Source organism: Talaromyces stipitatus, genomic scaffold, assembly GCF_000003125.1.
Source record: "Talaromyces stipitatus ATCC 10500 scf_1105507295523 genomic scaffold, whole genome shotgun sequence".
Taxonomy (NCBI): domain Eukaryota; kingdom Fungi; phylum Ascomycota; class Eurotiomycetes; order Eurotiales; family Trichocomaceae; genus Talaromyces; species Talaromyces stipitatus.
The window spans coordinates 3230427-3255798 of NW_002990113.1; the positions used below are offsets into that span (position 1 = coordinate 3230427).

Consider the following 25372-nt stretch of genomic DNA (forward strand, 5'->3'; position numbering starts at 1 on the left):
TCATGCTACCTAGGCGGAATGCTTGTGGAAACAGAAATTGAATGAATAACACAAAAGTCTCTCTTTATATATTATTTGTCAGATCATGTCGTTCGATCCCGCAATTTCTGGTCGAAAGTTGACTCTGATGGTGTTTGTTGTTCACTTTCAGCGTCAAAGAGACTAAACAAGACTAGCCCCAAAATGAGTCGAATCACATGCGGGCCCATAACTCTACTATCGTCGCATCTTTCTACAACATCTTCGGTAGGAACGCTCGAATTTACATTTTCCATTCATTTTGCTGATAAGATTCGACCGAGAAGTATGGGTCAAAAGAGCGTGATTAGATATTGTATTATGTACAGTCATTAGCGAGCGAATGTCGGCCTTGTGAGCAAATGCGAAAGAAAGATATTCCAAAGAATACAGCGAAGGAAATAAGAAAAGAGATTTTTTCGCCCAACACCAAACACTAACCCGCTTATTTAGCTCGAAATAGCAATCTTACCTGGAAAGAAAGAACAGGAGAGGAAAAAATATCAAACAAAATTCCCACCCTGCATAGCAGGATGATGCGCAAGATCAGGCATGGTCACTTCCGGCGTCTCACCATACGGCGTAGCATGCGGAGAAGTAGTCGTCTTCTCTCTAACGGGACTTGAGATATTCACCGGAAACCGCGAGTTACGAAGTTCTTCCGCTGAGCGCGTGATGCTGACTTGACGATACGTAGGGAGGCCGTCGGCTTGGTTATTATTATGGAAACTACCGCTAGGGCTCAGTTTGAAGGATCTCTGGCTGCTTTTGGAGTCGAGTACCTTGTCGGCTACGGCGCCGTAGGAGCGGACGTGGCGGGCTGTGAGGGAATTTTCGGAGTCTGCGAAGATGAAGCTCTGATATTGACGATGAATTAGTATTGATCTATTACAATTTCCTGATATGGACTTACTGCAATGAAATTGACGATTCCCATGGTCATTGCCAGGATTCCAGCAGATGCCACGATCCTCCAGAACGGCATTCCCATATGATCCTGACTGTAGTCGTCATTGTTCAGATTTCCGAGCACCGAGACGCCCATGATGAGCATGACGAGTGACAAGGGCACAAAACTCGCGGTTTCACCTAATTGAGGCACGAAACGAGTGAAGAATTTGTCGAAGAAGGGCAATTCAGAAATGACGAGGAAGACTGTCAATGCTTGTCAGTTTCAGGTATTCGTATTTCGGGGGATATCAGTACTCACCACCCAGTATGGTGGTAAATGCATGACTGACGGCTTCAAAGAAGAAGAAATTGTTGTTGATGGAGATTTTGATGAGCATTACCACGCTTGCGGCGATGAGGTCGAGAAAGGTGATTATGTTGATTGCTCGAAGGACATTGAGAATCACGTAACCTGGACCTGCCAGGGCTTTGGAGAGGCGAGACATGACGTTGTCTTTTCTTGGCTTCTAGCCGATTTTCAAAGAGGCTGGTTGTAAAGAGTGTAGAACAGATAAAAGCGCGAGATTAATGAAGATAGGAATGAGTTGAGTCCACGATCCAGCCAGCAGAGCGAGGAAACAGATGTACCAGACAGGAAGAAATTGAAGTTGTTAAAGAAGGTAGAAAGGAGGGATTGATTTTGAAGAGAAAGAAAAGAAGATTAGGCAGGAAGTTGGGAGAAACACCTAGAGAGAGGATTATATGACGGGACGTAGCGAACAGGAGCCCTAATTCTGGAGATATTGATCTCTATAAGACATGATGTTGACCTGGGGCTTTCCCACAAACCTGATCAATTGACAATAGCCACCCAGAATAGAGAATGCAAATACCAGGCGTTTACCAGCCTATTGATGCCTGATGCCAGGTCAGCCAACAATTCCATTCACAGCATGGGGAGGTTCTTGTGAAACAATAGCAGCCTCATGGTCATTGGCAAAGAGAAACAATGAAAGCCATTCATTTGTCTGACAATGCCTATTGATGATACAGCTGTCTGTTGTAGTGGAGATCGCCGTCAAGTCAAGATCTTGAAGATGAGAATAGAATAAGATACTCGAATATGATTGGTCGCTCTAGATACCGCGATACCGTCTGAATGTGGACCGCGCATGCTATTGTTACTATTTTAACATGACCGTGTATAGATAGATTTTGACCGAATCTGGTTCTGAGTCAAAAATAGTGTACAAGTCGCGATTGAGGTCGATCTGGCGGCAGTCAAAGGGCTGGTTGAGAAGGCACAATGAGCGGGAGACATGAAACAGCGGAGGTCGAATTGGGAAGCTGAGCGGTTAGGTGTAGACTGAGTATCTAAATACATAAGCGCCAGGAGTCGGCTCTATGGGATTAAACGGTATCAGGTGCTAGATTCCACGAGACGGTATGATTCTGTCGGAATTTGAGGGTTCCGTTGTAGATTCTGTAGATGCCGTCTTGTATACAGTGCGGTTGAGCGAGGGGCTGAATCTGTAGACTGGATCAGGGCATAGATTTTGTGCCACGGTATGGATGAAACGATGGCTCGCCATATCGTGTTTTTTCTTTTCTTCCTCTCTTCACCACATGTTGGACTGAAGTGTCGATGTTAAAAGACGAACAGATTGTCTGATTGGTCGAAGCCGATAGAATCGTAGAATTCTGTGGACCCGAATCGGGAAAAGCGCGGAAGAATGGCCGATTCTTTTGCCTCAGACCGACCTTCCTCTTTGTCGTTCCTCGCCTGTTGCAACGCTCACTCATCCAAGTCCTGCTTTCTAAACGCAGCACTGCGCCTACACTTTGAGTGAAGAAAGAGAATAACCCGTCAAAATGACTCGTGGTAACCAGAGAGAAAATGCGCGCAAGAAGAACTTGGAAAAACAGGCCAAGGCCGTATGCACTCTCGTCCTGTCCTGGCGACATGACTGATCATTTTGCTAATTCTGTCTCTGATAGAAATCCAAGAACACCATGAGCGGAACTGAATATCAGCGAGAAAAGGAAAAGGCGGCAGAAATTATGCGAGAGAAGCAGCGAAAAGGTAACGATCCGATATCTCCACCAACTCTGTGAATCATTTTCTCTCTCAGCAGGAAAGACACCGCGGTGGTGCAACTTCAGAGGACAAATATGTGTGTTTGGCTTCGCAGCTTTAATTCTGACTATTTGTTTTATAGCCTTGGAGAAAAAAGCTGCTGAAGCAGCCGCCGGCGGCGGGAAAAAATGACACCCGCTACGAGGACTGGCAACTGACAGCTTTCTGGGTTCACTTCCCTTTCTCTTCTTGATCTTCGTATTGTCCGCCCAACGCACCTGCTCGATGCATCGAGATTCCCAGCATATGACGCCGTCTATTCTCCCGTCCGTCCTGAACAATCGAGTTACGCAACTCAACACGCGCTATACCAGCATGTTCGTGGCCATGTAGCCACAGCTGACGTACATGACCGAAAAAAGGAAGAGATGAAGAAAAGAGAACTGTGAGATCATAACATTCTATTCAACTTGATTTAGCTTTTGGCGTTTCCATTTAACCCTTGACTTATTGTCGTCCGGCGTTCACTTCCTCACTCCATGCATATTAGACAAATTATTGTTCGAGTTATTCTTATTGAATGAAGAATATGATATTGATATTGATTCTGAACATTAAACCAAACAGATTACCTATCCCCTCTACCTGAGATGGAAATTTGAAAATAGAATAAAACAAGCAAAAACGAAAGGGTACTGCCTCAGTACCTCACTGCATCATGTTCTGTTCCTTCTTTTCCCAGAAAGAAAACTAACGATACAGATTTCATAAACCATGAGCAACTGACGAAGGTACTTCTAGTACTGATCTTCGTGTTTCCTGATAATATGCCGAGGCTTGGAAGGCACCTATAATGCACGCTTCAACGCCCGCTTTCCAGCAGCAGCAGGGGGCGTAGCAGCACCAGGTGTAGCTGGGGCACTAGGGGTGCCAGGGGGTGTAAGAGCACTGGGAGCAGGAGCAGCAGCGATCATTGCGAGTTCACCTGTTCATAGGTTAGATTTTCCATTTAAGATGGTGGAGGAATAGAGAGAAACTCACCACCCATGCCTCCCATCATACCGAGACCAGCACCAGCAGGGAACTGTGCTGCTCCGCACAGACAAGAGCAAGAGCAAACACCACCATTCGACATGGTACCACTTCCTTGTGCGACAGACGCGGGAGTTGCAGCGGAGATTGCAGCAGCACTGCTACTTGCGGCTCCAGCTAGGGCAACACCGGAAGAAGCGGAAGAAGCGGCACCGGCAGCACCGGCAGCTCCAGAGGCGCTGGTACCGTTCTGAGCCTTAGCAGCTGACAAGAACGCAGCTTGAGACTTTGCAGCAGTAGGGTTAATACTGAACACCATTCCCTGTCCACAATGGCCGGTCTGCGCACAATACATCCAAATAGGTGTACTAGTAGTAACCTGGAACTGCAACATTGGTGGCGGGTTCATGCTACCATCAGGATTGGGCATAAACCCGGAATCAAACCCACCAACAATCTTCTCACACGGAGTCGCAAACGAGGATTGAGTGACGGTGTGGTTCTTGGCCTCGAAAATGAATTGCACTATATCGCCCACGGCGGCGTTGATGCTGCTAGGCGAGTAGACGAGACCTGCTGAACCGCCCACGGTGACGTTGTGAATTGCTCCTGCTGCCATGGCTTGGTTGTTGTAGTACTTGGTCGAACTTCCGGCACCGGCGTTGGCGGATATCACGATGATTTCGGTACCAGATCCAACGTCTACTGCCAGGCCCTGTGTAGCGTCATGGGCGTTGAGCCAGGGTTTGGCATCGCGGCGGATGGAGCTGGCTGTAGCTGTTGACAGCACGGAAGCTGCGGCCAAAAGGCATAGGGACCTGAAAGAGACCATCTTGTCGGTTTTCCTTTAAAATTATGGTATATATGTAACTCGAATTGAAGCAATGGGTATCAAAGACCGAGTGAGACAGTTATAAAGAATGGACAATCTAGAGCTCTGCTCTATAGTAATAAAGACGAAAAGAGAGGAGAGTGCAAGTATATGGAAGCACAGCTATCCAGCAATATCGAAAGAAAGGCTAAAAGGAGAAAGAAGAGAACGGTGGATTGAAGAGTTGTCGACTCCAAGAACAAAGTCCAAGAAAGCGAAGAGGAAATGGCATGAATTAAATCCACAGCATGTCCTCTGTCTTCAATGGGGACGAAAAGAGACCTTCCTCTTTTCTACCAGTCTAACACTTTCCAAAACACGTCTTTTTACATGTATAGTTTCAGCCATGTGCCCTATATCCACCTAGATAAAGTAGATGAATACAAGAAAAAGAGGCGCAGTGTCGCGTCTATTGAAATCGCACCTCCCGTTTTGGGTTATATGGACTCTCCGATATTACTATATGGTATAAAAATAATGATGAATACTAGGGCAGATATAGGCAAAATGTATGTGCGGCGTCGTGTCGGAGTTAGGGTTAAGACGGTTGTCGTCGCAGGTTGTGTCTCATCCCCTGTTCGATGCGCCACCACGTCCCCTGGACTAAGTCAGGTACACTGAGGCTTTAAGACTGGAAGTAGTTTATTTGACACTGTAGTTCCGTTTGTTTAGCCTCACTAGCTTGGCCTATTTGTCATTTTGACCCATTTCTTAAGAGTTCATAGCTCTCTACGAGGGCTAGGTTAACCTTGGATCCCCAAGTGGTCATGCCTTTTTTCGACTTTTAGTATAGATCTGCTTACAGCATCCTAATCCATCAATCTTTATCTGCGTATTACTATGTTCGTCTACTTGATACTTCGATTTGAAATTAACATATTGCCGAGCTTTGACCGATGTTGCAGACTTGTAGATCTAGTATCTACGCTGTTTCGCGCTGAGTCTGTTACACCTGAACCCTGAGTATGTATCTAGAAACGCATCGATGTGGTTTCCTCGACAATTCAAGATCTTCAATTTCCCTGCCGAGGTGCGAAGCCATCGCAAAGCTGTTTCCAAGAAGACGAGGTATACGAGAGAAACGGATTCATTCGTTAATAAGATTTCGATATTAATAATACGTATAGGGTATCACGGCAACAGAGCCCAAAAGCAAACACACAAATATGACAAATAAAACTCTCTTAAATGACTGGATCCTGTATTCACTGCTTTTGATCACCGGCATCATTATTCTGAGATACTTGATGTCGACCTTCGTACAGCCCAGTGTAGTATCCTGCATAATACCATGCCATCATCAGGTTCTTCAGGGCTGGATCTTGAACTGTCATAGGATCTCAAATTAGTAAGTTGTTGCATCTTCCAAATTCCGTAAGGGGTGATATGTGCAGTGTTATTGCTTACCCTGTCCTAGTAAGGCGTCAGGTACGCTCGGTGCTCCGCCTGTATTTGGAGGCACAAGTCCGCCAGAAGCCGAGGGCCCAGTATGGCCTTGCAACTCGTCTATTCTCGTTGTATCCTCCTAGTATTCAGATCTGTCAGTAGTCCTCTTTATGAAGTATCCAACAAATTAGACGTACCTGAATTCCTTCCTGTGCAACAGCATCTTCAACCTCATCCTCTATGTCCATAGACTCGTGAAGCTTCTCAATACCATTTGCAACAGCATCGATGCCTTCCTTTTCAGCACGATTCAAGATTTCTTCCACATTCTCGCCGCGCGCATGTATGCTATGGTAGAGCTGTACTTCAATATCAGTCACGTGAATATATATACACAAAGTAGACAGAAAAACATACATTATATTCCTCTACAGCTTCATCCCATGAGCGCACAAGCGCCGTGTCATCCCAAATCTCTTCATGAGATAGATTGGTACCTGATTTATTTTTCCTTTTGCCCATAGCGTATGTATGTATATGTTTGTTGTTGATTGCTTGAAAGTTCAATTGTGGGGAAGAAAGCTCTCTTTTCTGTCGCCGGTGGAGATGGGTCCGCCGGGGCTTGGCGTTGCATGGTTAGGAAAAAAAAAAATAAATCTTTCCGCACCGCTTCTTGACTCGACTACTATATCTTTTCTAAACGTCTACAAATCCGTTGCGATGGCTTCAGAAAAGAAGGATAAGAAGCGCAAGGGTATGCATTCCTTTCTGAAGTCGGTTATCTGTATACTAATTCAAACATCTAGCTACTTCCGCCGCCGCTGTCGCTGTTCCCGACCTTCCAAACAAGAAATCGAAAAAGGCTTCTGTCGCCGAGTCCACACCCGCTTCGACTCCCAAGTCCATTCTCAAGAAGAAGAATACTGAGGAAAAAACCAATGGTGTTTCAAAGTCGACTGTGCCAGAAACCACCGATGAACCTTCCCGAAAAATCAAGCCGCGCAAGCGTGCGAGCGACTTTTTGAGCGACGATGAAGACGACGAAGACAAAAGCGAGGAAGAGGAGACAAAATCAAAGAATAAGAAAAAACAGGCTGTGCAGAAAGTAGAGAAAAAGGAGACGAAAAAGGCAGCTCCCTCGAAGACGAAGAAAGTTGAGCCCGTCGCAGAAGAAGAGTCGTCCGAGACATCAGAGGGTAGCAATGATGACCAGTCTGAAAATGATGAGATTGATGATCAAACCGCAGAATTGATCAAGGGGTTCGAGAGCAGTGGGGACGAAGATGCGTCTGAAGATGAAGGCTTTGAAGCTGGTAAACCCGTCCCTCGAATTCCGGACTCGAAAAAGGCCAAGCGCAAGATTCAGAAGAAATTGAAGGAGAATGATCAGCCCGATGAACCTGGGGCTGTATACATTGGGTGAGTAACTACCTGAAAATGCACTCCATCACTGGTACTGACGTTGAGGTAGACGTATACCTCACGGCTTCTACGAACACCAAATGAGAGCCTACTTCTCCCAATTCGGCGACATAACTCGTCTCCGCCTCTCCCGCAACCGCGTCACAGGCCGATCCAAACACTACGCCTTCATTGAATTCGCCTCTTCAGTTGTCGCCAAAATCGTTGCGGAAACGATGAACAATTACCTCATGTACGGCCACATCCTCAAGTGCAAATACGTACCTCAAGAACAACAACATCCTGAACTCTGGAAGGGTGCAAACCGTCGATACAAACGTGTCCCCTGGAACAGGATTGAGAAGCAGCGTCTCGAACGTGGTAAGACACGCGATAAGTGGGCACAGAAGATTGAGCAAGAAGGGAAAAGACGATTGGCCAAGGCGGAAAAGTTGAAAAAATTGGGGTATGAGTTTGAGATGCCGGAGTTGAAGGCTATTGATGTGGTTCCTGTGCAGGAGAAGTTGTCTGCTCCTGAGGCTGCCACGGGAACAGCAGCTGTTGATGCTGTTGCTACTGTGGATGACAGTGCTGAGAAGGCTGTTGTTGAAGAGACACCCAAGAAGAAGGAATCCAAAAAGGAGAAATCCAAGGAGAAGGTCAAGAAAGATAAGGAGCCAGAAACAGCTGAAGTTGATGCTGCTCCGGTCAAACATATGGAGACTACTTCTACTATGCCCGAGACATCGACCAAGAAGAGCAAGTCGAAGAAGTCAAAGAAATCCGTCGGCAAGGCTTGAGGATGCCATTCCCTTTTTACGTATGTATAGATGATAAAAAGTTATCCTTCAGTTGGTCTATTCTGTAAAGCGGTTTATTTAATGCAGAAAATGGACTTGTTAAATATCTTGGTTGATTTTTTGTTCTCGGTTTTTTCAGGCTAGTGTCTCAAACATAAGTTAGGGCTTTAAACTTGGGTGACACATCAATGGGATTGTCCCCCCATTATATCCGACCCATACACCCTCTCGGCCAACAATCGAAGTTTCATAGGCATTTGCTGATCAGGATAATGTGCAAGGATATCATTCTTACTCGCTGGATGTAGAAGACTAGACCATGTATTTCCTTCGGTTTGATTCATTGCACGTTGTTCGCAGTATGTCCGTCTTTCGGCGTTCCACCATTTCGGTAGAATACTATCTTTGTTTCTGCTTGTTGATGACGAAGAAGATGATGACGATGGTGTTGGTGATGATGCTGAGTTTGTGTCGGTGTCGTGTGTAGTTGATGAGGATGGTGAGGATGAGAAATCGTTGTTCTCATCGATATCTTCTTGGTTGCTGTGTCTGGGCATGGGGCATTCAGCAAGATCTAGGAAATCGCGGAAATCCTGGAGAGCGAATTGCAGAACTTGATTGTCATTGTCGTGGTCGCTGCCAGAAGGATTGTTCATATATCGCCCTCTCAACCTCCCACAATACATCTTCTCATCCTCCACCCTCAACCGATACGCATCAACCAACTGATCCATCACTGCTTCCTCCGTCGGCAAACTCTCCAAATAACTATTCCCAACCATGATAGCGCCCACACTGCATGCCCGCTGATGTCCTCTCTTCCAGTCCGCGCGTTGACATGCCCGCGAGCAATACAGCGCCGAACGACAACGTGCGCATCGTTTGAGTTTTTGCTCGGCACGCGGGTTCAGTGGTTCCCTTTTTTTGCAGTGTGTGCATGTGCGGGCTGATTTGCTAGTCGATTTTCTTCTTGCTCCTTCTTTTACTTCTGCCCTTTCTGCTGCTTTTCGTGGAGAAATATGACTGTTGAGCCTGGCGAGCTTTTGGTTGATAAAGTCCATGTCTCCCTCAAGCAAGGCAATATCTACTGCAACCAATAGACTGACGCTGTCATGTGCTAACTATCTTCCACCGGACAGAAGTTTTTTGACTTGATAGATTGATCCGCCAGGAATGATCCGAATATAAACCCACGATATGTCAAATATCACACAACAGGCCCACTCAGACCCCCGGGCCCTCATACTGACTAAATACTAGGGAAATAGTAAATATTGACAAGGTCATGTGGCTGGCACAGATCATAACAAGGGCTGGCCATGACAAACCACGGACAAATAACATGGCCAGATCTTATGTTCTTCCCCACAATTTAATTCCCTGAAATTGTTTGGCAGAAAGACACCAGACGAGACGGGTAAAAGGATACACAGGCCGTAGGCTTGAATAGGCAGAAGTCCACATTCCTATTGGGCATGTGAGGCGCTGAATCTGAGCCCGCCGAGCGCTCAGCGGAAGAGCATAGGGAACGGGAGGACGGCACAGCGGAGTTTTGTGGAATATGCCTTAAGGGCTAAAAGCCTAAAGCTAAGCCCATGCTCACGCTATTACGTACCAGTAACTGAACATACGTTACTCATTCCTCTCGTGACGCGCTTTTGAGTCTTCTGATTGTGTAGAATTGCCAGGTTAGCCGAAGCCTAACAGCCTAACAGAGAACCGTCACAGTTGCAGGCAGACCAATGCTTTTAACTGGCTAAAGTACTGTCGTACCGACCCTTGGGTAAGCACATAGCACGTATTGAGTATATCTTGGGCAATAGCTGCATAGGTCTAGGCGCCAAAGTCCGGGGAAGTGCATCCGTCTGAAACCAAAGGAATGACAGCTCAAATAATTACGTATCAAAAGCCTCAGCATCAAGCCAGGACAGGCTTAAAATACCTCAATGGTGTCACGTATGGATGTCCGGACTCAGCCGCATTGGCCGAAAGTTATCAATCGAATTAAAGTACGGGTATGTATGACCGACAGGCTGGATGAATCCGTGGAGTACATGAGCTGAGATGTTTGTTGATCAATCACATTTAAGCCGAACAGGAAATGTCTCACGTGCTGCTCCTTGGAAGTATGCACGTGACCTGGATATGTCTGTTTGCACTGTTTACATCCGCTACCCAAATAGGAATAGCGGCCCGTCAGCCAGACTAAAACCCGAAAATCAGAAGTTTTTTGTCCTCTCATTTCTTTTCTCTCCAACTCCTCGCTCAAAGAATCGCATTCAAAGCTCACACACAAGAGTGTATACCCATACCTCTTCCCCCACAAGCTTTTGGGAAAGTCCTCGGACAACCTGCCCAATTCATTTTTATGAATTGGTTCCTGGTTCTCGTTTCAATGAGAATGATCGGTCAGGCAATGCGGAAACGCGCCGCCATAAAAGCAATTTGATAGCGGCTTACGCTCCTATTCTTCCTTTGGATCATGGTCTATGCGACGTCTTTCTTTGCAAAAAGGAAGGTGGAAACAATGGCATGGATTCGGGTTTGAAGAGAAGAGGATGTCCTTCGGGATATCAGTATTGGAGTTGCTCTTCGTCGTGGTTCGATAGTTATGCGATTGCTTGTTCGATTTGGTTCGGACAAGTAACTCAATGGGGCTCATTCTTGAGGCGAGGAGTTCCCTTTCTTTTTTTACACAAAGTCTGTAGCTTATGGGAAAGCGGTGATTTGGTCTGTCGGACTGCGAGTTATGTTGTCGCATTTCTGATGGCCAACACAGAAGCCCTGTCAAAGGGGCCGGACTTGTTGATTTGGGATATATTCTCATAGAGAACAGAGAGCTAGAGTAGTTGAGGTTCGCGTGATGATATATCATAAGAGTCAAGCACTGAAGATCCGGCCATCGTGCAAGGACCGTTGTAGACTCAACAATATCTGATGGACATTTCTTGCTTTTATACAGAATATCATTTCACATTATCTAAGCTTCAAATATCAACGTGTCATATGTAGTTCAATATGCATCATACTTTTAAAGTAGATGAATGAGCCCGATTATTCCGACTTCCCAGCTGGAATAGCCTGGGCCTGCCTCATACTCGCTTGTCCACTCTTCTGCAAAGCCGCAATCACCACATTCCCCGTCAACGAAATAGCGGTCGCACAAGCACTGCTCCATACCTGGATACTGACTGTCCCCAACGGCGCTCTCGGAAACGACAATATCCATTCAACGGGGTACGGAAACCAGCCGGGAGGGAGATCAAAGACAGGAGTTTTCGTGTAGTAGAATTGTATAAATAGTCGAGGTCCGTTCAGTGTCAGCCAGCGGGCGATTTTCACCGAGTACTGGAAGGAGGTTTTTCTTGAGCCCATTGATCGATCTTTGAGCAGCACATATCAGCTATACATGACTCGTGTAAGTATCGTAGATAGCTACTCACTCATGGCTTCATATTCCTCCATGGCTTTATCATGTCTCCTTCTCAGTTTCGCCCATTTGGCGAACTCATCCTGCGAACTGGTCGCGTTCATTTCTCGTTTGAGTTGTACGACATCGCGTTTTAATTCGCCGTGTTTACGAGCATCTTTGGAGATGGAGGATGGTAATCGTAGGTAAAGGATCCATAGCTGTTTCCCAAGTTGAAAATTAGTTTGAAAGCGTTGCAAACAGGATCACTTCGTGTTTTGATGTGTAGTAGTTACATACCAGATCGTCGACTGTACTTGCCCCAATCGTATTGACGATATATATGGCCAGTTGTATGAGGAAGATCAGTAGTAAGAAAGAAATCATCCTGAGTCGATATTGCGGTGCAACGACGGCCGCGGAGGTGGTGGTGGTTGTTGTGTGGAAGGCCGCACAATGCGGAGAGTCAACGACCACGTAATATTCCAAGAGAATTCCAGGAGCAAGCTACTAGCGACAAAGATGTATCTTAAATATCGCGGGCTTGAGCTCCATATGCGTTGGTTGTGTGAATAGTAAGGTCAAGCTCGACTAGAAGAGAATATTGAATGACGTCTGGTCTTAACGAGCGAACGGCAGGTGCTCCGAGCCGCCAAGCTGCCGCCTATCTGGCCCTATCACAACTCATCCAACATCATCCCAAAACTACACGGATTGAATGTGGTCTCAATGACTTCGGAATCCGCAGAGGAAATCTACAAATCCTTGTATGAAATATTCGCCAACAGAAAATCAGACCAAATTCTTGAAATCGAGATACTGACCCCAGATTTGGGGCCTCTCTTGCAAGATGGATTATGCATTGGGATCACCAAGGCGGCCCTCGTCAAGAGTTTTCTAGTTGCGAGGCAAAAATTGATGAAATATCTCGTTCACCGAAGTGAAAATGTTGGCTATGGAACAGCCTCTCTCAAGCAGTCGGAGGGAGTCAAAGAACTTGCTGTTGCTACTCAGATCATTCTCTTGTTTGACTGTGAGCATGTGACGGCATGCAACTGGAGGAAGCGATTCATATCTTCTTCGGTACAGGATCATTCCATTAATAAAGATATGTCGGGCTTAGAGGAGATGTTACAGAGGGAAAGAAGTCTTTTGGCTTCATTTCTGTGCTCACCATTGCATCGTCATACGAAATCGCCTACACTGTGGCAGCATCGGCTATGGATTCTAACTAAGTTATTGGATTTACAAGAACAAGCCGCTGTTAAAAGTGAAATTTGGAACGAATTCCTGCGCAAACTGATACTACAAGAGCTGGATGTAGTCTGCAAGTCGGGTCAGCTGCATCCACGAAACTACTATGCATTCAGTTACATGCGGCAACTCCATGCTTTGGTCTGTCAATACGACTCTCCGAAGGAAGAAACGTTGCTGAAAGAAGCTTCGGAGAATACTAGTCAAGCTTTACTACTCACTTTGGCTCTCGTTATGGTGGAACCTATGTTGAAATGGTGTTTGTCCAATCCTAGCGATATATCGGGGTGGGTGTATCTTTTCTATCTCCTTGACCATAATTTCATAGGGTCTTCTTTTGCGCTGAAAGATAAGATGGCCAAGGAAAGAAAGTGGGCATTGAAGCGGACTATTCACTTTGCTGTTCATATAGCTGCATGGGAGAGCGAGAGTCTCTGGACGTTTGTCGACTTGATGGTAGCACGATTTGGAGTCGATATTCTTCCAGCGGTAGACACTGATGTATCAGCCATTGGAGACAATGGAATATCAGCAGGGGCACGATGGCAGAAAACAAAACTCAATGTCTACAAGATCTACGAGACGAGAAACCTATCATGAGCTCGCATAATATTTTCATCATTGGGATACAACTGCCTAGTCAACACCACCATTCGACAGGTTTCAACCATGATATTCTAACATTTCACAAAGGTCCTATCCGTAAAGAAAGACAAGAACAAAACATGACTTTGACAACACATTTTACCATCAATCACACGCCCAGACTGATCCTCTCACCCACATGACTCTCCAACTTCAAACTCAGATAGGCAAACCGCCCATCAAAGACCCAACAAGAGGCAAGCTAGACAGCATACCCTGTGGCTTTGCCGCGGCAGCAGAGGCCGATGGACTGGCCTGCGATGGCTTAGCTGCAGTCGGGCTAGGAGCCGTCGTTGGCACGCTAGGTGTAGGACGAGATGGACCGGCGGAAATTGGGGTAGTCTTAGCAGCAGCCTGTCAGCTAGTCAATCCTCATTCACTTATCACCAAAAACTAGTGAGGTTGGGGACTACCTTTGCAGCAGCTTCAAGCGCATTCTCCATCTCACTCATATACTCCGCCTCGGAATCGCTCATGACCTGCTTGTCCTGCGTCTGGTCGGCTTTGTCATTGGCATTGCTGCCGTGATCGAATTCGGTAGCCATGCCAGGCATGCCAGCTAAACTACCGGTATTGGGCTCGGAGGATGTTGGTGCCGCATTTGCGACGAGGGCGAGGACCGCGAAGACTGCGAATAGATAATAGAAGAGGTTGAAGCGGGCCATTATGTTGTCTGAAAGATGATGAACTGAGAATAATTGGGCAAGAAAGAGTGAATGGCAAGAAGAATAAAACTTGCTGGTGAGAAGAAATTCAGAAGAGAGGAGAGTTGGATCAAGGTCCCAAAAGAGAGATTTGATCTGGGATGAGCATCGCATTCCCTTTAATACGTTCCAATCTGCCATACCTTACAATTTCTTTATTGGTGGTCTGATTTACGATTACAAGGTACAATATCCCTTTGGCAAAGACCGTGATATGTGCTATACTATGTATCTAGGTAGCTAGGGATCCTCCTGGAGTTATTGATCAACATACCTGCGTACGTAGCTTTGGTTTAAGTACATTCAGACAATAGTCAGGACGCACTCTGTCAGTTCAAGGTAGACTAGGACAATTGGCACGTATACAGTTGTAGATTTTAATCCGTCTCCAAAAGGAATGATCCTCAAGCGCTTCCTAACTTTTCCCCCCTGAGTATAAACATCAAGAAACCTGCTATCTCCGGGGAAAAGATTGTAGATATAAAGCTGAAACGGGACGAAATGACGATCAAAGCTTGAATATCCATTATGATCAAGCTTTTGATGCTTGTACACATACCACTCATACGTAGGGCTCATGCTTGTGGACCAAGGAAAGAATCATCCCTTGCATCTGGTAAGCGAAACATTCCTCCTTCCCAAGGTGCTATTGACATTCTCCCTCAAAGTCTAGAGCAACATACGAATATCTATAGATCCATAAACAAATATTCCATTCAAATTACGCTTATGTAAATAAAAATCGGAAATGTACCTCCCTCTATTGACACGTAAAGCCCCATATAAACAAAGACCAACGCAACACGAGTGAAGATGTTTTGGTCAAGTATGATACTCTAAACCCAAAATCAAAAGATAACATGCTATTGGCAATAATTTTGACCTCCTCCGTCATTGGGGTATGGACGGACGAGACTTCGAATATGCCGTTTGTATGGGATAGATTGTTGAGTATGGGGATGTTTGGAGGGCAATGGGGCAGAAGTCGATCATGCCAATTTGTGTGTGATAATATTGCGCAATGGAATGTTTCGAGTCCGGACGGGCAAACAAGGAAAGCAAAATTGAGATTATATTCTTCCTATCAGGATTAGTATCAAAACCACCATAAATAAGTAAAACCCATCTGTGAAGATCAACCTCCATCATTAAAGAGAAAGAATCAGTAAAGGATAGATATGTATGCTATAAGCGAACCCGGCCGCCGCACAGTGCAGAAATAGCGATTCGTAAAGATCGTCGGGATTAGAACAAGCATGTTTCTTCAGTCTCGGTCTAAACATTCTAAATTTGTAGATGAGACGTGAAAACTCAGCTACAAGGGTATGAAGACCTTGATATGTATATGAGATGAAGAAGAAAGGAGAAGGAGAGAAGGAGAGGGAGGAAAATTTGTTGGTAAGTCAGTTGAGTGGGTGGGGTACATTATATAATCAGATTATTTGTTAACAACTAACCTTAAAGCAGCAAGACTCTGTTCTGTGCATTTGACGGTCGGACAACTGCAAACAAACTAAAATCGAGCAAGAACCTTTTCCTGCACATCGCCCTGAGCATAATCGCTAACACTCTTACTCAAAACAGACTTGGCCTGTTCTGCCGTAAAGCCCTTGGCCGAAACAGCAGGGTTGTACCCAAGTCCTGTGACTTTGCCAACTTCTTGATCCGACACAGGGGTGGCTTCTTTGCCGTCAGCGCGTTTATAGACAGTCACTACGACAGCTCCGCCCAGACCTAGATTGTGTTGAAGGGCGGCTGAAGTGCCCATAACCAAACGGTTATTGGCCCAGCCACGCAAGTGCCAGACGAGCTCGGCGCATTGAGCGAGGCCTGTAGCTCCGAGAGGGTGACCCTTGGAAATAAGTCCTCCAGAAGGGTTGATAACCATGTGTCCGCCGTAGGTAATATCGCCTTTGCGCACCATTTCATGTGCTTTTCCAGGCTCGCAGAGTTCGAGTGCGTCAATGGTGATCATCTCGTTGGCTGAGAAACAGTCGTGTAATTCGCACACTTTGACATCCTTGACGTTCACTTTTGCCTCTGCTAGAGCTGTGCGAGCCGCATGGCGACTCATCTGGAAGCCCATCAAATCGATAGCGCTGCGGTCATATACGGAGACATCATCAGTAGCCATCGTCTGACCAGCGATCAGAATAGCCTGCGACTTCAAGTGTGGGCGAGCATCAAGGAAGGCCTGTGAGACAATGACAGCAGCAGCAGCACCGTCTGAAGTTGGGCAGCATTGAAGTTTGGTAAGCGGCTCAAAGATCATGGGGGCTTTGAGGATTTGGTCGAGTGTGTATTCATCCTGGAACTGTGAGTATGGGTTGCGCTTGGAGTGTTCATGGTTTATACGAGCGATTTCGGCAAAGTCTTCTGCCTTTGCTCCGTAGCTTCATAGTGTTAGCTTCTCATTAACTCTGAGTCGTGAAAAGGGAAGCGTACTTCTCCATATATTCCCGGCCGGCATTGCCAAACATCTGAGCTGCACCAGGTGCGTTGGTAACACCACGAGTCTCCGCCATCATCATTCCGAACAGACCAGTCGGATTCTCTCGGTCATTAAAGTACGACTGCAAACTTCCGGGACTCATCTTCTCAAAGCCCACGACAAGAACACAATCCGCTGCGCCGTGAGATACAATAGTGCGACCGAGAGCAAGACCAGATGAGCCGGTAGCACAGTTATTGTTGACATTGTAAATGGGGATCTTAGTCAGACCGAACTGGTAAAACACTCGCTGGCCACATGTGCTGTCTCCGTAGACGTAACATGCTACTCCTTGCTCGACGTCGTCGTAAGTGACGTGGGCGTCAAGCATGGCCTTGACGCCGGCCTCGAAGCCCATCTCATGATAGTCGACTTTGCCTCTGGGCTTGATGAATTTGGTCATGCCCACCCCAAGGACGTAGGCGGGTTGGCTTTGTTTACCCATGCTGCGAATTCTCTCGAGCCTCGGAATGATGGTATCTTGCAATGGAATATATCTTCTGAACTGACTGAAATATACGATATGATGAGAGTGCGGGATAGGGTTGAGGACTGTATTTATTCTATTTCCTCATAAAGTACTCCGTAGCTGTTCATTTATTGATTATTCAAGAGAAATACCCTAGCCAGTTTGGGTTTTGCGGGGAAGCTTGGACCGAGGTCCACCCCTGATATTTCAGGCATCACTTTTCTACCTCCAATAAGATACATCAATAATACTCTTGTTGTGTGAAGATCAGCAGCATGATTCGGTTTCAGCGAAAAATGCCGAGGATCCGTTTTCGAATAAGTATCTATCATTAAATGCTGTCTTGGTGACCGAGCATCCTATGTGATCACTTAAGGACTTGCTTACCTTCTGGAATTCTTATCTCATATTTGAGATGAGCGATTGAATCATTGATGTTGTGTTACAATGAAAGCTTGTTTGTTCCGATCCAATATGATCACTCGGAGTAGTCTCGACCGCCTAGAATCAGAGGAAATCAGAATAGAAACGGCCTTAAAACCACTTCAATTTATGCAGCACTGGGTGTTTTGATCGAGTAAGAGTAAAAAATCAATCCCGAGGAGCCGGAAGCCCAAACTGCATGTGTAAACGAGTCTTGCGCTTGGGCACGCGACAGATGACTGACCGATACGTGCCACAAAGGGTGACTGTAGACCTGAAGAGACCTGAAAAACACAGATAGTACGTATCTGGTTTCAGTGCACACCGAAGATGAAGTGTTACAGAATGATCGTACGATATAATTGAATCTTTATACTCAACAAGTGCCGAATATCGGGAACTCGGTCTGGCGCCTCGGGCCGATGTCATGACAGTGGACAGCTAATATGAAGCAGAGCTCACTCGGATCAGGTCGATTCGGTTTTGCATCGCATGAGGGTTCATATCCCAGCTAGATCTGCCTTTATATAGTGAACCTTCTACCCCTGGGAGAGTTCTTTTCTACACGCAAAGAACGATCCATCTCGACGACGTCATTTGTCCTCCGATACGCTTACATAATTGCACTAGTCCTCTCCGAGCGGTCGATCGCGGTGCACTCAGCTCCGATCTCTGAGGAACAACTTCCGCTTTCACGATATTTACTTCTGGTAGCATCAATTGTTGTTATTGTGGAAAGCTGATTTAACCCAATCTCACCTTCGCTACTCTCTATCGCATTCTTTGCGTGCACAGAGAGCTACGATCGAAGATCAATCCATACAACGGCAACGGCTCACCCCACACGAGGTACGCTCCATCTGCAGCCGCCACCTGCGGCGAGCTTACAACACAACTATCCCCTCCATTTGGCTAGATTTGTTCTACCTACCACTGTACCATTGCCGGTTGAACCATCGTCCGGAGACATAACCCTGGTCGTTGTGTGCGATCATTCATCACAATTCATGTTCTCAAAGTTCATTGCAATCACTGATTACTCGGATAGCCGACAAATTACCGTCTAGCTTCCGCAGCTCCACCACCTTTCAATTCCATTCTCGAGTCTCGACAACGTATTCGATTGCGTACAAGTTTACATAACTCGAACACGTCGGCGCCGTTGATCTATTCAAGCGCCGGCTTCAGAACCCTTCGTCAGTTATTCAACCAGTGCGGACTGCTAACGACAAGTGCGCCAATTGTCCTACGTCTTTGCGTCTTCTTAAGAAGGCACCAACCTTTCAAAGAATTCCCATAACGACGTGGGTTTTCGCAGCTTTCTCAAGAAACGACTGTGGGACGCCGAACGGTCATCTCGACCCCTGAGAGACCGCTTTGCGTTCCATCGGGTTCCCCAGCCCACCCATACATTTTAACCAACTCGATTACAGGAAGTGATAACGCAATCGTTTCATTCGTCTTGCCATTTGGTGTCCTTGTCGGAGAGTCATATGGCCTGAGTTCAATTGCCAGGTATGACTATGAACGACAGTTCCGGTCACGTTCGTCTTTCCTCAACCGGTTCCACTCGCGCTGCATCTGCCACCGCAATGTCGACGTCGAACCCATGGATTTTCGACACGAAGAAGCGGAATCGTATGTTGAAGAGATATCGGACTCAAGTGGCCTCTGCTACCTCGACGATTTGTGCCACATTGGCTGTGGTGCGTATCCAATGCGGATGGTCAATAACTGCCACTGGTCATTACTGACATTCATATAGACACCTCTGGAAAATTTAAAGACTCGGATGCAAACGTACGTTTGAGTCATGAATGTGTCGTTACGCTAAACACTAACTTGCATAGTCATAATTTCCGAAATCTCAAAGAATGTGCGAAATACATATGGCGTACGGAAGGATTCCGTGGTTACACTGCTGGTAGGCTCGACTTTTTTTTCTTTGGAGGTAGATGGCGCTCCTACTGACTAGTACAGGCTTTCTTCCCCCTCTTATGAGTGTCACTTTCGTACGGGTCGTCAGCTTCAGTACATATCAAACCGTGAAATATCGCATTTCTGACGAGTTTGAACGTGTTACCGGTGTCAATCCTTTGGTTTATTACAATCAAACTGGCAGTAATCCTAGTTTCTCGACGATTACTACATTCACCGTGGCTGGGATGTGCGCAGGTCTCGCTGCATCCCCATTTGCATGTGAGTGGTCGTGGAATATGCAAACAGGAAGGATGTGCTGACCAATTCTCAGGCCCCTTTGAATTAGCCAAAAATGTCGTGCAAACATCGGTATTAATGTCGTACCGATCTCAAGCCTCGCCAGATGCCGTTCGAGATCCTCGGGTACGCTCATTACCGCGCTTGGGTACTATCCAGGCTTTTAAGGAGATTATCAGTCGCCATGGTTTCCGTGGCCTATATACCGGGTATCATCTCCATGCTATCCGCGATACCATTGGAACGGGACTGTACTTTGGAATATATGAGACTGTCAAGCAGCTTATTGCCAAGGAAATGGGCAAACCAGCGCAAACTCCCTTTGGTCCTCCGATGGTGGCAGGTGCACTGTGCGGAACAATACCTTGGCTAGTTGTAAGTTTAGCTGCAATGCCGAAATTGAGTTCTCACGGCTGACGCAATCAGACTTACTCTCTCGACACACGAAAGACGCGTGCTCAGAGCATCTTACTTGGCAGAACAAAGGAAATTGGCGAAGCCTCAATAGCCGTGTCGAGATCCAGCATGTACAAGGGTCTGTCTGTTTCTCTGATGAGGACCAGTTTTCAGAACATGATCCTTTTCAGTCTCTTCGAATATACCAAGACTCAAATCAACAATCTTGAGACGTGAATGATTTCTGATCAACGAAGTCATTGAACCATCAACGAACCATTGAAATATTGAATATCAAGAGGTGGAAGACTAGGGTAACATCGATTCCATCTATTATCGTTTTCAAGAATTTTTACACAGATAAGTATGTGTATCACGATGTTTCTGTACATACACAAGACCCTATTTGGGTTCTGTATGTTTATTATATGAACTTTTGTATCATTTACTCCTTCACATGTGATGCGATCGCTTGGCCGACGCTGGAAGGTCAATTGGATTGCACTTGATTGGAAAACATCAAGCTGGAATGTAAATCCACAGAAATGAGTATGAAATTATGAATTATTGCTGTCGTCTTGACGTTCTTCTGTAGTGAGGTTCGATCAGATAAATAAGTGGAGCGACGTCATCCCGCTTTTGTCTGTTGCCAGGTCAATCCTCCATAAATAGTGGAAATACACTCACCCGAAAAAATTCATCCTTTCACTTTAGAACCTAAGCTTACTTTCGGCCTTGATCCTTTTGTTCATGATACGAAACTGTACATACCATGACATCGTGAGTTTGAAACCTTCCGTACAAAGAAACTCGTCCCTACATACTTACACAAACTCCACCTCTAGAGGCAACATCCTCCAACTGCCCTTCCGGCGCACCCTCACCGTTTCCCTCTCAGACGCAATTACGCAATACATTTCTTCCAAATATGACCAACGACCGGATATGTTCGCAGATGATCTGCTTATTCTCGATAGACTGCGCTCCGAGGCTGTGAATGTGCAGGAACCGCATGTTAGCGGAGTTAGTCGATTGGTTACTTATGCGGCGCAGCTGAAGTGGTTGGGTGGGAAGTTTCCTGTTGATGTGTGTATATCCGCTTTATTTTTGACATGGCAAATGTCTGAACGGGGTGTAGGTTGGGGTGGATTTTTCGTGGTATCCTGCTTTTGGGTTTAATACGTCTCGACCAAGTAAGTCTTTCTCAGGTCGCGTTCTCGGATGTTTTACTGATAGGAAATGATGGAAAGTCGTGCAGAATAATTTACGATTCGAACTCGCCAACGTGCTATTCAACCTTGCCGCGCTGTACTCGCAACTCGCCTACTCCCTGAATAGGACAACGTCAGACGGCCTCAAACAAGCATGCAACTACTTCTCACAAAGCGCTGGCGTTATCACCCACCTCCGAAAAGACATCATACCCGACCTCCGCGCCTCACCGCCAGAAGACATGGATGAAATGACGCTACAAAGTCTAGAAGAACTCCTCTTAGCGCAAGCGCAGGAATGTTTCTGGCAAAAAGCCGTCAAGGATGGACTCAAAGATGCCTCTATAGCGCGATTAGCGGCACAAGTGTGTGATTTTTATGCGGATGCTGGTGATTACGCGGTCAAGTCGAATGCGATCAGTACGGATTGGATACATCACATGTCTGCTAAACATCATCATTTCGCAGCTGCGGCGCAATATCGACAGTCTCTCGATTGTTTGGATAAGAGGAAATACGGTGAAGAAGTTGCGCGGCTAAGGGATAGCCTGAAATGTGTCAATGATGCTCTCAAGGAGTCTAAATGGATCAATCGGATTGTACTGGGTGATTTGAATGGGTTGAGAACTCGAGTGACGGAAGATCTCAAGCGAGCCGAAAAGGATAATGATCTTATCTATCTTATGCCGGTGCCGCCAAAATCGGAATTGAAACCTATTGACCGTGCGGTTATGGTGTCTGCGAAAGCGCCGACGCAGGTTACTGATGCTATTTCTATGCTTGGCGAGAATGGTCCGCTTGGGCAGCCGCTACTTGCCAAGTTGGTGCCGTATGCGGTTCATATTGCAGCTAGTATATACTCTGATCGACGGGATCGGCTGGTTAATGAGACGATTATTGGGGAATTGGAGTCGATGACAGATAAACTGCGAGAGTGAGTTCCGTCCGCCACTGTGAGGATTTCGTATGCTGACTATTTCTAGACTGTTGCAATCGCTCAATCTGCCAGGCTCACTACAAGCTTTGGAGAAACCGCTAGGACTACCGCCGACTCTTGTGTCTCATGCGGAAGAGCTCCGTCAACAAGATGGTCTCAATCGTCTGCATCGGTCGCTTGAAGACACGGCCCAAGTCAAGAACAACGATAAAGCATTGTACACTGAAGGTGTCGACCTGCTAGCAGCCGAAAAGGAAGAAGACGACAAGGCTCGCGCAAAGTACGGCACAGACCGGTGGACCAGAGACTCATCTGTCATCGCCGGACAAAAAGTCTACCAAACAGCGTCGGACATCAACGGCTATTTCTCTTCCGCCCAGAGCACTGATGATCTGATTCGGGGTAAATTGCGAGATACTGAAAAGATTCTCCGGATTTTGACCGGTACCAATCGGGATTTGGAGTCGTACGTTCCTAGTAGTCGTCGAGCTGCGATTACGCCAGACTTAGAGAGGGAGTCTAGTAGATTAAGGAGTTGTTTGAATGAAGTGATCAGACTTGAGAATCGGCGGAAGCGTCGGATTCAAGTATTGAAGGAGAAGGCTCGCGCGGATGATATCAGTAAGTTTGGATTGGATCCCCTAGCGAATAAGGACAAAGTTGACTTACTGACTTGATGTATAGATCCCGCTCTACTCAAAGAAACTGCTCGCCTTGAGCGAGAATTCCCCATGCAACCCATCGAAGCAAGCCAGTTTGAGAATCTGTTTGAAGATCATCTTCACCTATACGATTCAGACCTGGACATGGTCGCCCAAGAACGAAATGAACAAGTACAACTCGAAACTCAAGTCCGCGAAGCAAACAACAATTTCATCCGTGCTCGCCGGGGTGACACATCTAGTAAAGAACGCGAAAGGGCGCTACAAGAACTCGAGAACGGTTATGCAAAGTACAAGGAGCTCATTGGGAATATTGAAGTTGGAAGAAAATTTTATAATGATTTGGCCAAGATTGTCAGCCGGTTCAAAGATGATTGCAAGTCGTTTGTGCACGAACGTAGGATGGAGGCTAGTCAATTGGAAAGGTATGTCGCCTTCTTACTTTTCATTGAACACAACTAACATGAACAGTGACATCACCAATGCTGCAGCTATGGCAGCACTGAATATATCATCTCACCATCCTATCAAATCTCAACCACAACAACCACCTCAGCATCAACCTCCGGCACAACAACCCCTTACCGCACCACAACCTACAAGAGCAAATGCAGCTCTACCACCACCCGTCGCAACTACAGGTGGTATCTGGTCTCCGGAGATGGGTATAAGGTTTGGAGGACCGTTACCTGCTCCTGGGACTACGCAGCCGGGTCGACAGCGGAATACCGGGGATCCGCAAGCTGGGACTTGGGATTCTAGTAAGGGGATGAGGTTTTCGTAGTGGTTTTTGATGTTGTATATATTACACAAATAGGATATACGTGTACAGAATTATAATCGTACATATGTAGAATCTCAGTAGGGACCTGGTCTCCCGATGTGCTTGCATCACCTAAACCACCAATTAACCTAAATAATTAGTACTCATTCACAAAAAAAGGGGGAAAGAACATACCGAAGCTGTATTCCCCTTCCCCACACCCTTGAGACTATGCCACCACCCTTTAGGGATAAACAGTGCATCCCCTCGTTCGAGCAGAACATCATATCCAACCATTCCGTTGCCATCCGACTGAGTCGAAGACTCTTTAGAATGCTGCTGCCAGATAATATCCTCAAGCAATCTCCTCTCAACCCCCATCATCATCTCCTCTCCTCTAATTGACGAACTCCCACTACTCTCAAGCCTATGTTCATTCTCCACTCGGCTCCTCACATCGACGAAAACACCCCTCCCATCCCCCGGATTCAGCATCCGCGCGCGCTTCAATCCAGCTAAATGCACAAATAAATTCGGATTAGGGTCTCGATGTAATGGTGTATATGTCGGTGAAGCACCTATCCAGAGGTTTGCGGCGTATATATCGTTTCGACCTGTTTCTGTAACTAGCCGCGGAGGTGGGGAGAAGTCTTGGGAAAGTAGATTTGGGAGGTCGGATATGTAAGCTTGAGCGAGGTAGATTTGTGTTTTGGTCGCTGCTGCTGGAGTTTCGTGTTGGGCGCTTAATTGCATCCATTCTAGAAACATTGACAATGGCGCGTTTATGCGTTGGAATTGAACTTCTCCATTATCCTCTCCGTTCGAAGACGATGTTGTAGTAGTCATCTCAAGCGGAACAACTGCATCCCCAAATCGGGATAGATATTTATAATTCAATTGAAGGTGGCTATTATCGTCTTCCTTTCCCCCGGCGGTAAACCATTTCTTATACCCTGGTAAATCTTCACGCACAAATTTAGCCGCACGAATTACGACTGGTTTCTCAACCTGGAAGTAATGCTGCCGGAAATGGTTGATGTCGTTTTCGTCCGGGATGGTGTTGGGAGGTATCCATTTGATGGATGGTAGATTAGTGCTGTGATGAAAATTCCTGAAATGAGTGCTTATTCGTGAGTGAGTATCCCGGCTATGTTTGACTCTCTTGCTTGACAGTCTGTATATTCGTATTGGTCTCATTATTGAGGGGTTGCATGAGTTGATGTTCGGCGCTCGGGCTTCGGAAACCAAAAAAGATGGCTTGAAAGTTGAGGATTGTTCCCACTTCGGAAAGGTTGTCACCCCGGGGGAATGTGGG

General features: G+C 46.3%; 13 protein-coding genes across 16 annotated transcripts, besides 1 other annotated feature; 5 read left to right on the plus strand and 8 right to left on the minus strand.

The window, feature by feature from the left end:
• Positions 1-246: 246 nt before the first annotated feature.
• TSTA_071130 (uncharacterized protein) lies at positions 247-2216 on the minus strand. Its single transcript, XM_002341056.1, has 3 exons — positions 1229-2216; positions 932-1173; positions 247-875 (listed from the first exon to the last, which is right to left on the minus strand). The coding sequence occupies exons 1-3, from the start codon at positions 1413-1415 to the stop codon at positions 522-524; spliced, it is 783 nt and encodes a 260-aa protein (XP_002341097.1). The 5' UTR covers positions 1416-2216; the 3' UTR covers positions 247-521.
• A 484-nt stretch (positions 2217-2700) lies between these two features.
• TSTA_071140 (uncharacterized protein) lies at positions 2701-3589 on the plus strand. Its single transcript, XM_002341057.1, has 3 exons — positions 2701-2844; positions 2908-2992; positions 3129-3589. The coding sequence occupies exons 1-3, from the start codon at positions 2782-2784 to the stop codon at positions 3176-3178; spliced, it is 198 nt and encodes a 65-aa protein (XP_002341098.1). The 5' UTR covers positions 2701-2781; the 3' UTR covers positions 3179-3589.
• A 245-nt stretch (positions 3590-3834) lies between these two features.
• Positions 3835-4850, minus strand: TSTA_071150 (serine-threonine rich protein, putative; the record flags this gene model as incomplete). The annotated part of the gene is made up of 2 exons (XM_002341058.1): positions 3835-3971; positions 4028-4850. The coding sequence occupies 2 exons, from the start codon at positions 4848-4850 to the stop codon at positions 3835-3837; spliced, it is 960 nt and encodes a 319-aa protein (XP_002341099.1).
• A 1109-nt stretch (positions 4851-5959) lies between these two features.
• Positions 5960-6801, minus strand: TSTA_071160 (uncharacterized protein). Its single transcript, XM_002341059.1, has 4 exons — positions 6693-6801; positions 6473-6634; positions 6297-6414; positions 5960-6216 (listed from the first exon to the last, which is right to left on the minus strand). The coding sequence occupies exons 1-4, from the start codon at positions 6795-6797 to the stop codon at positions 6095-6097; spliced, it is 507 nt and encodes a 168-aa protein (XP_002341100.1). The 5' UTR covers positions 6798-6801; the 3' UTR covers positions 5960-6094.
• Positions 6802-6950: 149 nt separating this feature from the next.
• Positions 6951-9692, plus strand: TSTA_071170 (rRNA processing protein gar2). Its single transcript, XM_002341060.1, has 3 exons — positions 6951-7029; positions 7082-7694; positions 7747-9692. The coding sequence occupies exons 1-3, from the start codon at positions 6996-6998 to the stop codon at positions 8474-8476; spliced, it is 1377 nt and encodes a 458-aa protein (XP_002341101.1). The 5' UTR covers positions 6951-6995; the 3' UTR covers positions 8477-9692.
• On the minus strand, positions 8636-9537 carry TSTA_071180 (uncharacterized protein; the record flags this gene model as incomplete). The annotated part of the gene is made up of 2 exons (XM_002341061.1): positions 8636-8736; positions 8772-9537. The coding sequence occupies 2 exons, from the start codon at positions 9535-9537 to the stop codon at positions 8636-8638; spliced, it is 867 nt and encodes a 288-aa protein (XP_002341102.1).
• Positions 8893-8985: a microsatellite.
• A 1461-nt stretch (positions 9693-11153) lies between the features above and the next one.
• On the minus strand, positions 11154-12474 carry TSTA_071190 (retrograde vesicle-mediated transport protein Get1, putative). The gene is made up of 3 exons (XM_002341062.1): positions 12186-12474; positions 11920-12106; positions 11154-11859 (listed from the first exon to the last, which is right to left on the minus strand). The coding sequence occupies exons 1-3, from the start codon at positions 12270-12272 to the stop codon at positions 11531-11533; spliced, it is 603 nt and encodes a 200-aa protein (XP_002341103.1). The 5' UTR covers positions 12273-12474; the 3' UTR covers positions 11154-11530.
• Positions 12475-12614: 140 nt separating this feature from the next.
• On the plus strand, positions 12615-13739 carry TSTA_071200 (uncharacterized protein; the record flags this gene model as incomplete). The annotated part of the gene is made up of 2 exons (XM_002341063.1): positions 12615-13398; positions 13468-13739. 2 exons carry the CDS (start codon positions 12615-12617, stop codon positions 13737-13739), a joined length of 1056 nt encoding a protein of 351 aa, XP_002341104.1.
• A 204-nt stretch (positions 13740-13943) lies between these two features.
• Positions 13944-14449, minus strand: TSTA_071210 (uncharacterized protein; the record flags this gene model as incomplete). The annotated part of the gene is made up of 2 exons (XM_002341064.1): positions 13944-14138; positions 14198-14449. 2 exons carry the CDS (start codon positions 14447-14449, stop codon positions 13944-13946), a joined length of 447 nt encoding a protein of 148 aa, XP_002341105.1.
• A 1089-nt stretch (positions 14450-15538) lies between these two features.
• On the minus strand, positions 15539-17543 carry TSTA_071220 (sterol carrier protein, putative). 2 transcript variants are annotated; one of them, XM_002341066.1, is made up of 3 exons: positions 16934-17543; positions 15946-16881; positions 15539-15772 (listed from the first exon to the last, which is right to left on the minus strand). In XM_002341066.1, the coding sequence occupies exons 1-2, from the start codon at positions 17422-17424 to the stop codon at positions 16002-16004; spliced, it is 1371 nt and encodes a 456-aa protein (XP_002341107.1). In that variant the 5' UTR covers positions 17425-17543; the 3' UTR covers positions 15539-15772; positions 15946-16001. The 2 variants fall into 2 exon arrangements, with proteins under 2 accessions (XP_002341107.1, XP_002341106.1); XM_002341065.1 differs by having other exon boundaries at positions 15539-16881.
• Positions 17544-18436: 893 nt separating this feature from the next.
• TSTA_071230 (mitochondrial carrier protein, putative) lies at positions 18437-21062 on the plus strand. Of its 3 annotated transcripts, XM_002341067.1 has the most exons (7): positions 18437-18720; positions 18920-19577; positions 19637-19671; positions 19722-19795; positions 19852-20070; positions 20123-20463; positions 20515-21062. In XM_002341067.1, the coding sequence occupies exons 2-7, from the start codon at positions 19389-19391 to the stop codon at positions 20719-20721; spliced, it is 1065 nt and encodes a 354-aa protein (XP_002341108.1). In that variant the 5' UTR covers positions 18437-18720; positions 18920-19388; the 3' UTR covers positions 20722-21062. The 3 variants fall into 3 exon arrangements, with proteins under 3 accessions (XP_002341108.1, XP_002341110.1, XP_002341109.1); XM_002341069.1 differs by having other exon boundaries at positions 18437-19577; XM_002341068.1 differs by having other exon boundaries at positions 20123-21062.
• Positions 21063-21256: 194 nt separating this feature from the next.
• Positions 21257-24147, plus strand: TSTA_071240 (pH signal transduction protein PalA, putative; the record flags this gene model as incomplete). Its single annotated transcript, XM_002341070.1, has 7 exons — positions 21257-21264; positions 21330-21570; positions 21623-21677; positions 21735-22629; positions 22679-23253; positions 23317-23719; positions 23766-24147. The coding sequence occupies 7 exons, from the start codon at positions 21257-21259 to the stop codon at positions 24076-24078; spliced, it is 2490 nt and encodes an 829-aa protein (XP_002341111.1). The 3' UTR covers positions 24079-24147.
• Positions 24148-24185: 38 nt separating this feature from the next.
• TSTA_071250 (JmjC domain protein, putative) lies at positions 24186-25254 on the minus strand (the record flags this gene model as incomplete). Its single annotated transcript, XM_002341071.1, has 2 exons — positions 24186-24206; positions 24253-25254. The coding sequence occupies 2 exons, from the start codon at positions 25252-25254 to the stop codon at positions 24186-24188; spliced, it is 1023 nt and encodes a 340-aa protein (XP_002341112.1).
• Positions 25255-25372: the final 118 nt, after the last annotated feature.